We start from the raw sequence: 12,099 nt of genomic DNA, 5'->3' as shown, positions 1-12,099 counted from the left end.
AAGCACATCTCGATAAACCTTCTCACTAAGCAGTCGTGATGAGCCTTCGTTGACCCATAATAGCACTTATTTACCCGAGGCTCCTACGTCGGGATCTTTGGACAATTCTGCCGATTCCACCCCAATCCCAGGGGAATTGATGCCGTATTGGTAGGTGCTGCAGGGGGATGTTGCGGGAGTAACGATGCCTCGAATCGTTGACCAAAGTCGAGTCTTACGCTCGCGACCCAGAACGTGACGAAACGACGCAAACGGGCTCGGTATAAAAGACCACAGAAAAATTCAACGATTCTTTTAAAACTCAAATCACGACCCTGAAGTTACGACGACTGAATTGTCGTGGGACGAATCGCCGATGCGCGTGCCATGAAAGCGCGGGGTCTGCGCCAGGCTGCCCCCGTGGCGGGAGGGGGCCACGTGGGACAGCAGCGTGGGGTGCGCGCCTGTATCCACCCCCATCGCACATTCCCCCCCCCCCAACTGTGCTCTCCCCTCCCTCGTACTCAGCGGCCAACAAGGGACTCCTAATGGAGATGCATTCTGGGGGCTTTCGAGAGCCTCATTAGGGCTCCTTTGTGCTGCAGCAAAGAATGCCAATGGCCCAGTGAGCAGTGAGCAGGGAGAGCCATCACTCTCTGCTGTGCGGCAGTGGGAGGGCAGGACACGTGCTGGACAGCCGGCTGGTCAACCGCAGGGTGGGACGCAGCGTGGAATGTCGCGCCATACTCGACAGCTCACTGCCCCGACGCCACACTACAGCACTACAGCTCACCAGCACACCGCACCACACACTGCACCACATGCCAGTGCCACACCTTACCATCACACCAGACGAAAAACCTTGCTAATATCAAGTGGGAGGCTGCATTTGATTATGGTTATTATTTACATGCGGACGTGCTTAACGTGTAGAGACGTAATGAATGCAAACATGAGTCAAATACAAGATCCCTGCCTTCGCTGCCTTAAAGACCCTCCATGGCCTGGCCTCTACCTGCCTCTCCTCTCTCATCTCGCTCGACTCCCCTCCACGTGCTCTCCTACCTCTCCCCTATCATCTCTCGCTACTTTCCAAGACTGTTCTCTGTGCCAGTAACAAAGGCCTTCTTTTAAAACCCAGTTAACCTCCGCTCGATGGGAGGTCACTCCTTCTCTGCTGTTGTCCTTGGAATTCCCGGCCCCCACCGCCATCTTCCTCTTCATTGCCCACTCAGGAATTTCCTCTTGTCTTCCGCCAATGACCGACCCCTCCAATATAACAATGTACATGAGTATGCGTGTATATACGTGTGTATAAGTGTGTGTGTGTCTGGGGGGGAGCGGTAGTGTAGCGGTAAGCGCGCTGCGCAACGAACAAGCTAACCCGAGTTCGATTCCTACTTATGGCCAACACCAGTGACGATTATCTGGACTAGTCCTGGGCCTCCCCTAGGCCGGGCGTGTTGCTGCCACCCACCCTCGTGTGCCGTGCCGGCCTTCATAGGTGCTCGCTAACAGCACTTGCCCCAACAGTCTGTTTCAGCTATATGCAGGATCTGTGCCTTTGCTGTGTGTATATATTATTCCTGCCCGAGGTTCCCGAAACAGCGTCCGGCCACCCGTATCTCTTGCACCCGGTACTCATTTAAGGGCGAGTCGACCTAGAGGAGGCCCAGGACCGGCTCAGATATTCGTCACCGATGTTAGCCATTAAAGGGAATAAAACTGTGGTCGCCGGGACAGCAGTGCAGTGCGCTAACCACTGTGCCTCCGCTCCCCGTAACTACTACGCGCGCGCACGCGCGCGCACACACACACGTACACGGGCGTGCAGTATATTTCCAAATCATTAAAATGTAACGAAAAATGTTTGCGCGCTGCATAATACATGAGAGCTTCGCGGCTTCCCATCGCGCCTCGCTCACCCAAGTTCCATCGCCGCCTCGGCCCGCGGAGCAACGGCGCGCGCACGTCAACGCGAGACCGCGCCTCGTCACAATTAATCAAACGCTTTCTACGTTTTCACCCCGTCCGTCCTTTACGCAGCTTTCCGCCGAGTCCACCCGCCGCCGATAACCGCCAACAAAGGCACCAGCGTTGGATTGTTTTGCTTTGGTGGGGAGGTGGGTGGGGGGACGGCGGGTGCGGAGAGGCATGAATAAATTATCCCTCTCTGTTTGTTCGGCTTGGCACATGAAAGCGGCGCGGGGACTCTTTGTCGGGGAATAATACACCTGCAGACGGGAGAGCTCCGCGCGGCATTCCCCAGAGCATCGCTACAAAAGGGGACCGGTCCCCTAATTAAACCCACAAGGTTACCGCAGGTAAACAGGCCTGCACGCTGCATGAAACGTTTGCTTTAAGATAGTCACACGGCCAAACAGCACGCCACTTTGCATATCGTTTTCGCTCGGCCCTGATTTTAAAAATAATAATAATGGCATATTCAGCACTGCGCGGCTGATAAAGGCATGGCCGAGGCAATTCGTTTGCATGCACGGTCAGCTCTGTTTTATGTTTTGCACGTGCGTTCACAACTGTCAGCCGCTAACGCAACACGCTGCTGCACTAACGAGCGACGCGCTCCGTGGAGTTGGGAGAAGCGGGGCCGCGGGGTTAAGCGCGAGTGTGGACGGCATACAGAGTGGCGCGCAGCACAACCGCGCACTGCGACACACCGAGCGGGCCGGCGCACAGGGGGAACGCAAATGACAGAGACCCTCGCCACACCACACCAGCCTACGCACACCATCACGCAGTGTGGCACCAAAAAGACAAAGAACCCCCATATAGCATTTAAGAGACGGTTGGGGCAAGTGCTGTTCGTGAGCACCTGTGAAGGCCAGCACGACACACGAGGGAATGGGTGGCCAGCACCACGCCCGTCCGCCTTTGTCTCCCCAGTGGTGATGTTTATACAACGCACCAGGTTCTCATTAAAGGGGGAGTCGACCTAGGGGAGGCCCAGGACCGGTTCAGATAATTGTCACTGGTGTTGGCCATGAGCGGGAATCGAACTCGGGTCGCCGGATTTGTAGTGCAGCGCGCTAATCGACACTCCCGTATAGCCTGTAACAGACTGTTGGGGTAAGTGCTGTTAGCGAGCACCTATGAATGCTGGCATGGCACAAGAGGGGGTGGGCGGCCAACACCACACCCGTCCGCCTTTGTCTTGTTTACACACCACACCAGGTACTCATTTGAGGCTGAGTCGACCATACACACACAAACACATGCAAGCGCGTACCATGAAGTGTGGCCTCCACACCAGCACACACTCGGCACACTGTAACACAGCGAAAGACACCATGCAGACAGGAACACACACAACACACGTCGCGTGGCACACAGGAGGAAGTGTGGCAGCCCCGCCCAGAAAGAGGTGACCAACCCGGAAGGACATCTCCAGGTTCTCGCCGCCCCAGATGTCCATGCCAGGGTCGTAGGAGCCGATCTCCTGGAAGTAATCGCGGTCGATGGCAAAGAGCCCCCCTGCCATGGTGGGCGTCCTGGGTGGGCGGGCGGGCAGGCGGGCGAGTGGGTGGGCGGGCGGGCGGAGGGGACGGATGGGATGGGATGAGAGGGCGGGAGGAGACAACGTGTCATTAGAAGGACAGCAAATTGTGAAGTCGAGCATCGCGGGGAAAAACATAGTGGCTGCGACGGCTTCCGCAGGCGCACGCGATCGCACGCCGAGCCGGCTACATTCTCAAATTACCTTCAAACTCGCCCAACCTTTCATACAACGACAACTGGGATTCACACGGAGCCCTACGCATGCCTGCGCCCCACGATGCTCGCAAATAAGGGCACACGCGCATCAACATCATTTACAGATAGAGGCGTAATTTTTTCTTTCAAGGGGAGGAGGGAGGAGAATTAGAGGAGAAGAGACAACGATGAGATGAGAGTACGGCAAAGGTGCAAATGAAGGCTCTTCGCAGAATCATAGTCTGAAGCCTTGAGCCAGGATGTGAACGGTGGGGAGGGGAAGTCCTTAAGTCTGATGCTGCGGTGTGCCAGGTGTAATAGACCAGGTGTTCAGGCCAGGTCCATTATTAGGTGTGAGCCAAAACAGCAAGGATGGTAAAATCTGTCAGCTGCATCTGCCACTGCCAGCGACGTGGCTGCACTCGCGCGAGTGTTGGGCGCGCGTGCGTATGCGCCCGCCGGGGATAAGGGAAATTTTATTTTTTGCAGTTGACAAAGGTAATTTTTTTGTAACATATATTACAAAGGACAGCCACGTATGTTTCACAACTCTATTCATCGCCTGCACTTATGCAAACAAACAGCGGTGTCTATCTTGCGGCTCGCACCATTCACATACCCGAGCCGCGTCAAAAAAGAAAACAGATGCCGCTGGGAGTGAGGCACCACAATATCAAGCAGATGGCACTCGCAACCGCCCCGGCCGGCGCTCACATCGCGCCAGCGCGGGGGGGGGGGGGGTCGCTACCTGTGAGCCAATCCTGCGAACCTGACCTTTCAGCTGCAAATGCTACGTCCTTTACCTGGCGTGACCCCTTCCTCCCGAGCGAGCGAAATCATTTGCCGATGCCACGGAACCCTCCCCACTCCACCAGCCCCCCACCGCCGCCCAGGGACCCGGACTTCTCCAGCAGCAGGACTCCTGACAGGTAAAGTGGCTACGTCCATCCATCCGCCGAGAGGTGACCGACTTTCCATCCTCCCCTGCCCCCTCCAACCCCCCCGCCCTTCCTCTCTGCTCGCTCCTCCCCCCCAACGACGCGATATAATCCAGTGCCCGCCCTTCCCACCGCCCCACGTCGCCCCCCGCACCCCCCAAAAACGGCCACTCCATCGAGACAGGCGTGGCTGTTTGAACAAATCTGGCTCGGGTCCAATTTCGACGGCAGCGCGCTTAGCCCTCATTAGTCGTAACTCGGGGAGAGAGAGAGAAAACAAACGCAGCAGCGGCGGCGGCGGCCCTCCCCGCAGCACGTCCGATCAAATTGATCCGTCCCTCGCTTTCCCTCCGGAAGGGCACGGTGACGGTCGCGCAAAACAATCGGGCTCCGGCGAGATGCGCCGCGATGAAAACCGAGGACGCAAAAAGGCGTCGTGAAAGGAAAGGAAGAAAGTTGTGTTGACTGCCCGAGGCGGCAAAGCAGCAAACTAAGCACTGCAAAGCAAGCGGTTTGCAAATGCTCCAATTGTCAAAAAACATATCACTGCAGGCACCGAGCGGCGGTCGTGGCTAAAGTGGCCTCGCGATGAGCGATGGACGGGGAAGCACACAAAAAAAGGCAGCCTTTACAATGCAAGTGTGTGTGTGTACTGTATTCGGCATAGCCAGGGCCTCCAGGGGGCACTGACACTACAACGGGCTTTGACAAAAGAGGACGGCATGAGAAAGAAGGCTCCCAAATAATAAAGAATAAAGAAACCTTTCACAACAGAGTCGCCGAGAAGATAAAAAAACAAACAACTCGTGCGTCGCCACTGGAGAGCGGCGACAGCAGTGGGCGGGCGGAGTGAAGTCACCGCGCGGAGGCGAGGCCCCGCACCGCGTTATGCAGAGCCATGCGTGTGATGTAAACGGAGCCCATATTTCATGGTAAACCAGGAAATTCCATGCCTGACCACATCCCCCCGCCATCGCGCAGCACGGCCATCAGTCTTGGCCGCGGTGATGCGATGCAGTGGCTGGGAGCGGCGGAACGGCGCTGTGATGTACCGTATATGCAAAGATTTTCGTGCTTTCCTTCATTTATTTGGGTGCTCATGTCTCCATAAAAGTGTAAAAATCCACCAGTTTTTGTTTCTGTACACCTCGGAGCGTGACATATTGAGGACGGAGACTTTGTGGAAACGCAAACGATTACAGCACGAGCTTCCCAAGTCACGCGCAAGTCGAAGCCGCGGGATCGGGCTGGCATGCGACGGAGCTGCCCATTTATTTATTTATTTCCCCACAGAGCAGAGTGGTTTCTATTTGGGGAATACACAATAAGACACTGACGACCTTCCTGTAATAGCCCAGCGACCTGATGAAATCCCGAGAAGAGCAATCTCGGAAATAAATTAAAAAAATAAAACCCGACACCCGTCCTTTCTTTACTCCCGATGACGTCCAAACCAAAAGGGTGAAATGTTTGCGACAACGCAGCACCCTGGGCCAAAACGGCGTGCCGGCACGGATCGCTGCCTCCCCCCTCTCAATCTCACGAGCACACGCTCTCGTCAACGGAAGCCCCAAACCCCACTCCCCCCACCAAAATGTGAGACGCCCCTTGAAATCGATAACTCTTTTCCCGCCCACTACTCGTAAAATCAACCAGCTCGTTCAGTCTCCGCCGCCAGCCTTCTCTCTCTCCTCCCCTGTTCCCATTTCCTCCCGCCTGCTTCTGCTCGCCCTGTCGATGCGCAACAGCGTCTCGTGGACCCACCGTGCGGGCTCCCACCACCGCAGGCCCGGCCTCATACCCTCTCGCTTAATGCCCACCACCTGACGCCCCCCGACCAGCTGCACGGACGACAGCGGTCTCTGGGTCTCCCCTTCTCACCTGACGGGAAGGGTGCGGTCCCCTTTCCGCCGGTCCATCTCTCTCTGCGGCACCGGGTACCAACGGAAGTTGAGCTTCCAGTTGAAGCCCCCGTAGGTCATGTCGGAGCCCGTGAGGTACTCGAAGGTCTCGTCGCTGATGACGTCGATCACCGGGCAGACCACGGCCTTCCTGCTCCCGGCCAGGCGCGCACACACGGCGGTGCGGGAGAGGTTAAAGCGCGGCCGCCGTGACGGGCCACGTGTGGGTTAACGCGCGAGTCAGAACCGGCGAAGGACCGGTGAGCACGTGAAATCGGAGAGGGCATTTTGTTTGGACGCGATGCCCTTTTGGGGATGCACGATGGCCGGGCTCCACGGACCTCCGGGAAGGCACGTACGTACAGCAGCCGCGTGTAAAATCTTACCGATAGAAAAAAAACCCGCCCCATAACATTTACACTGTTAGACACCCTGACATATAAAACTGCACCATTTCAAAACCCTCGGCCTATAAAAACTCACGCCTTCAAACGCCCTCACATACAAATTCAAAACACCTATGGCCAGTTGCTTAACACACTAGGCATGTAATGAAGCATTGATTCATCAATCGAAATGGATTCTTACGCTCACAATATACGCATCAAATTGCGCGTGAAAATCAGATTTTCTTCTTTCGCACATTATAGCCACCCATCCCCCCCCACCCACAAACTATCCATCATGGGGGAGGCCCTCATCTAGCAGTGGATTTACACAATGGCTGTATACGACCTTATGCACATCATATGCAAATGGATGGGTTTAGACCAACGGAGTGCACACATAGTACAAATAAGACCCCGAAAAACTGACTACGCGGGTCGCACCTCGATTTTCTTGGTGCGAGGGGGGTTTGCAACCTGAGAAACTCAGACCCCATCGTGAAGCCGAGGCGTGATCGCAAAACTCCCATCATGCCTTGCGTGCCACGAAACCACCACCTTGCATGCACGATGCTTCCAGCCTCGTCCAGGCCACCAGCCCCCAAAACAGCTGAACGTGCGACCTTATTATTATTATTCTCCAGAGCGTCAACTCAAAGAGTTGAACATGTGGCCGTCCCATCGAATCTCGCAGCGGCAGGAGCAGAGACAACGGCAGGAGCGTCGACGCGCGGCATGCTGGCGGTTACCTGTCCTGCTGCACGCGCGCCAGCAGCGGCTCGAGCCAGCCGGCGGTGCACTCGCAGTGCGCGTCCAGGAACGTGATCACCTGGCCCCGCGCCACCGCCGCCCCGCGCAGGCGCGCCCGGATCAGCCCCGAGCGGCGCTCCATGCGCAGCACTCGCACCGGCTTCTCCAGCGCCCGCACGTGCTCCTCCAGGCGGCTCTTCAGGAAGTCTGGGGCAGGCCGAGTGGGCAACGGGCAAACGGCGAAGCGCAGAAGGGATGAGGGGCCGGGGCGGGTGCGGGAGACATGGGTCACGGGGTATGGGTCAGAGTGCATAGGGCAGCGAGAAGGGAGCACGGTGGGGCAAAGGGCATGGGGTACGGAGGCAGAGGTCAGGGGGCATGGGAAATACAGCTGTACACGTCACCGGGTCACTGCAGCACTGTCACGGCATTTGGCATGCTGACGACAACAGCTTTGTCGTTTATTATTGTTCGTCGCCGTCTATTACGATTACGATTATTGGAGTATCCGGACGGGTGGAGCTGTGGTAGGGACTCCCGACTCACAATCCGACGGGTCGCAAGGTCAAACCTCGATGGGGGGTCGGCTCGGCCCATCGTCCCTGCAGGGTGAGGTGGGCTGAGCCGATTCTCACCCCTTTCGGGAAATCGGTCACCTCCATGGGAGGGTGGAAATGCCACAGCGCTGACGCTGGACGCCACTATTCATTTGGGCAGTGGTCTATCAGACTCGTGTTATTACAGGAGACAGACAACGATGATTATGAGACAGAGCAGCCTCCTTGACTAGATGGGCAAGTTTTAAGCATTTAAAAGAACCATCAGATTTGGGTTTTAATTTGTGCGACAGGCAATTACAGATGACTTGCTACCAATGGGGTCGTATTTTATAAAGTTGTGTCTATGAGCACAATTGAAATGTAATGTGTGTGTGCGTTTTGTTATTTCTGTATAAAACAGAGAGACAACGGCAGTATCTTCTTGAGCGCATAAACTTTACAACAATACATTTTGGAGAAAGCAATTATCTGAACATTGGTTTTGGAAGGGTGGACAGGGATTAGAGATGGGGGAATGGTAGTGGGGAGGGCCGAACACACACGCATGCATACAAACACACACACGTGCGGGTGTTCACTCGCGAATTCCTGACAGCCCCAACGTGGCCACGCGCACACGACGGCGTACGCGGCCAACGCAGGAACTCGCGGCGTAAGCGGGAGGAGGAAAAATCCCAGCCTAAGCAACGCGGCGAGAGTTGTAAAAACCACTTCAACGTTTGCCCCGCGCGGATAAAAGGCTGCCAAGCGAGCAGGTGTTTGACGCAGGAGATTTCTACGCAGGAGGGGAGACTTCCATTCTGGGGCGCAGCAGCCCCCCCTGGCCACGCACCTTCCCCTCCATCCGTCTTCATCGCGGTCCCATCGCGAGGATTTAGCGGGGAGCAGGGGTGATCGTATGACGGCTCACTCTCCCCTTGCTCCGCAGTACATCCCTCATCCTATCAGGGCACACGGCCCTCCCGACTCTGCCATCCATCACCATTCCCTGGCACCGCACGGCAGACAATCCGACGCGGGCGGCGCGCACTCGGTCAATCCGCCGGCCCCCGCTGTCTGTACCGCTTCCAGGAGCTAACATAAAGATGTCAGCGCGTCGCGTTGGCTGGATGGGAAAACACCGGAGCGCGATGCAATATGCGCCTGTGACCCCCCCCCCCCGCCGCACCGACCGCAAGCGCATGAATAATATGCAAAGTGTGTCTATCACACGCGAAAGCATCTGTCACAATCTAATATATATGCATAATATACAAGCAGGTTCACGCACATGAATCACGCAGATTTCCAATCGTCGCGAGGCCTTGTAGCGCGGAGCTGCACGGCGCTCGTGCCCGCGCAGGTAAATCGTCTCCCGCTCGCTGGGCACGCACGCGTCGCTTTGGCGCCCAAATTAGCAGAGCGTTCCCCAATCGCGGGACGTGTATCGGCACGCGCACGGGGGTGGGGGATGGCGCAACGCAAGACGCCGGCCGTACCGCGTGAGCGTAGCACGAAGGGGGCTGCGGCGTAGTTTGGCCGAGGAGACTCTGGGGTTGAGCGTTTCTCCGCCCGTTCGTTACGACGGCGAGTCGATTCGCGAGGGGCAAACGTTCACGGAGCCACGTTGGAGGCCAGCGGAAAAAATGTCATGCCCGAGGCAGGGTGAGTTGTAGCCTCGCTCGGCGGGGGGTGGAGCGCGCGTGAATCGCAGCCGAGGTTGCGGAATACCGCGCGTGCGCGCTGCTCACAATCGTGTCAGCGATTGTTTAATTAGAGGGGGGAAACACAAAAGGCGGAGAGAAATAACGCCAACAACAAAGATTTCAAAATAATAATAATGCACTTTCCGAGCACATTCATTAGCAGGGTGGACTGTTATGAAATTAGGAAATTATAAACCGCTTGTCATTTTTTAAACGTATATTTATTTACTCATTATAATTACATTTTTCATAAACATCTCAGTTGAATTAGGGCGGTAGGCTCATTGGAAAATCATCAACGTTCCTCGGTCCGGGGGGTGGCATCCGCGCTCTCCTCCTCCCATTTATATATCATACTCAGCCACGAGGGATTTCACAAGCTTTATTTTCTCACGGGCATTTCATAACTCCTCTTTGGCTCCTGCCGGCATCTTCGTTTGTTAGACGCTTCAAACTCCACGCAGGGCCAACTGCACATTCTGCAAGGACTGAAACGACGCAGAGCCGGGGTTCACGCGCGCCACGCTACCACAGCCCAGCGTGAGATGTTCGATTCCTGTCCCCCCCGCGCACGGCAGCGGCAATCGCTTTCTGAACCAGAGTCAACCTGCGCCTCGCCAAGGTTGACCCGGCCTGAACGTGCGGACCTGGTGTGGTCATCAGAAGCATGGGTGGGGGGGCGGCGGGGGGGGGGGGGGGGGTTATGAGTGGTACAGGCCCCACCGCCCACTCGTGCTGCGCCAGCATTAATAACGGACGGATCGTCGCCAACATAAAAAAGCTCAATAAATATATTTACATTTTACCAGGTTAGGCCCACTGCGCCATACAGCTCTTTTTCAGAAGCGACATGGCCACGAATGATAGCTCAACGAAGTGGCTCGTCTTGTGGAAATGTATAGCAGCCAAATACCCGAAACTAATATTTCTTAATGTGGAGGGAAAAACCGGAGGACTCGGAGAAAAATCCACGTGACCACTGAGAGAACATGCAAAGTCTAAATGTACAGCCGTCAGGGTCGGGATCGAACCCACGACCTCCTGTATACCAGGCGAGGTAGTTAACATCCCAAACTGATGGGACATCTGGCAAATTAAAGAGTTCCTTTTGGGCCTGCACAACAACGTCGATGGTTTTAGGTCTGTGCGCGCGCATCTGCCTCCCCCGCATGCCGTATGCGGCGATGATTGTAAAAGGAAGAAAGAAAGAAAAAACCTCCGAAGATATAATTCCAAAAAAAAACCCATCAAGCCCTTTGCAGCAATGGCCTTGGAAAAAAATAAATCCACAATATTACCCAATTACAGTGCGATAGTCTATTGGCGTGGGTCATATTAAGGGACAGTCATGAAGCGTAAAGGCGCTAATCATCACTCCAACTAGGGCAGGCATGGGGAGGGAGGTAGAGCGCTCGGCAACGCGATGCGCGGGGGGTTGGGCGAGCGGCGGGGTCAACACACAAGCCGCTCGCAAGATTGAGCGTAAATTTCCCGCGTTCAGAAGCCGTACCAAGTTGGCAAATTGTAAAGCATTTTCCTTCCGCGGCAGAGCCATTTCAGAGGCGCTCGCTGTGACTGCGGTCGCAGAGTTATCGGGGTCCGTCTCGCACGCGCGGGCACGGCGATCACGCTGGGGTATGGGCACCGCTGGTACTGCCAACCCGATCTCGGAGACGCCGGTGCCAACGGCGAGGTACTGTTTTATACGCAGGCATTCGCGACAAATATTATGATTCATAATTCGTTTATTTTGGGTTAGGTCATCGTGCAGGTATAATGTAACATTTCAACCAGAACCCTCCAAATTGTGACCTTGATTTGATTCATTAACTTTTATTTAACACCTGAAAAAAAAACTATCAACATTTTGCTTGGGCTTTGCAACATTCCTCCTCCTGCTGGATTCGATAGGCTCTGTCGGATGGTGAAAGGTTATAGTATAAACATGTTTGACATTATACCTCCACGGCGATCTGACCCAAAATAAACTGGCTAAACATAAAAGCGCACCTGCAAGTGCTGGAATGCGTGCCTTGGTGCCGCGCAAGTGGGTATGCCACGTGGCCTCCTGTCAGCGCACACTTCACGTGCCCTCAAAGTGCACCGAGCCGGCACAAGCGCTGCGGTGACATCGCCGCCACTCAGTGGCGAACGGCGGTGCGCGGATGTTGTTGTTGTTGTTGTAGCAC

The 12,099-nt window shown here is 55.5% G+C and overlaps 1 protein-coding gene across 2 annotated transcripts in view; it reads right to left on the bottom strand.

The window, feature by feature from the left end:
- LOC133344731 (polypeptide N-acetylgalactosaminyltransferase 13) overlaps positions 1 to 12,099 on the bottom strand; it is a 75,921-nt gene that overhangs the window by 11,661 nt on the left and 52,161 nt on the right. For both annotated transcript variants that reach the window (XM_061554837.1, XM_061554836.1), the window contains exons 5-7: positions 7,665 to 7,872; positions 6,510 to 6,680; positions 3,371 to 3,488 (exon numbers count right to left, since the gene is read on the bottom strand). In XM_061554837.1, the coding sequence (XP_061410821.1) occupies positions 3,371 to 3,488; positions 6,510 to 6,680; positions 7,665 to 7,872 (497 nt within the window). The remainder of the gene's footprint in view (positions 1 to 3,370; positions 3,489 to 6,509; positions 6,681 to 7,664; positions 7,873 to 12,099) is intronic.

The sequence above is a fragment of the Lethenteron reissneri genome, chromosome 20 (assembly GCF_015708825.2).
Source record: "Lethenteron reissneri isolate LAM-NWPU_2019-01 chromosome 20, ASM1570882v1, whole genome shotgun sequence".
Lineage (NCBI taxonomy): Eukaryota > Metazoa > Chordata > Hyperoartia > Petromyzontiformes > Petromyzontidae > Lethenteron > Lethenteron reissneri.
This window is presented reverse-complemented; position numbering and strand designations above follow the sequence as displayed.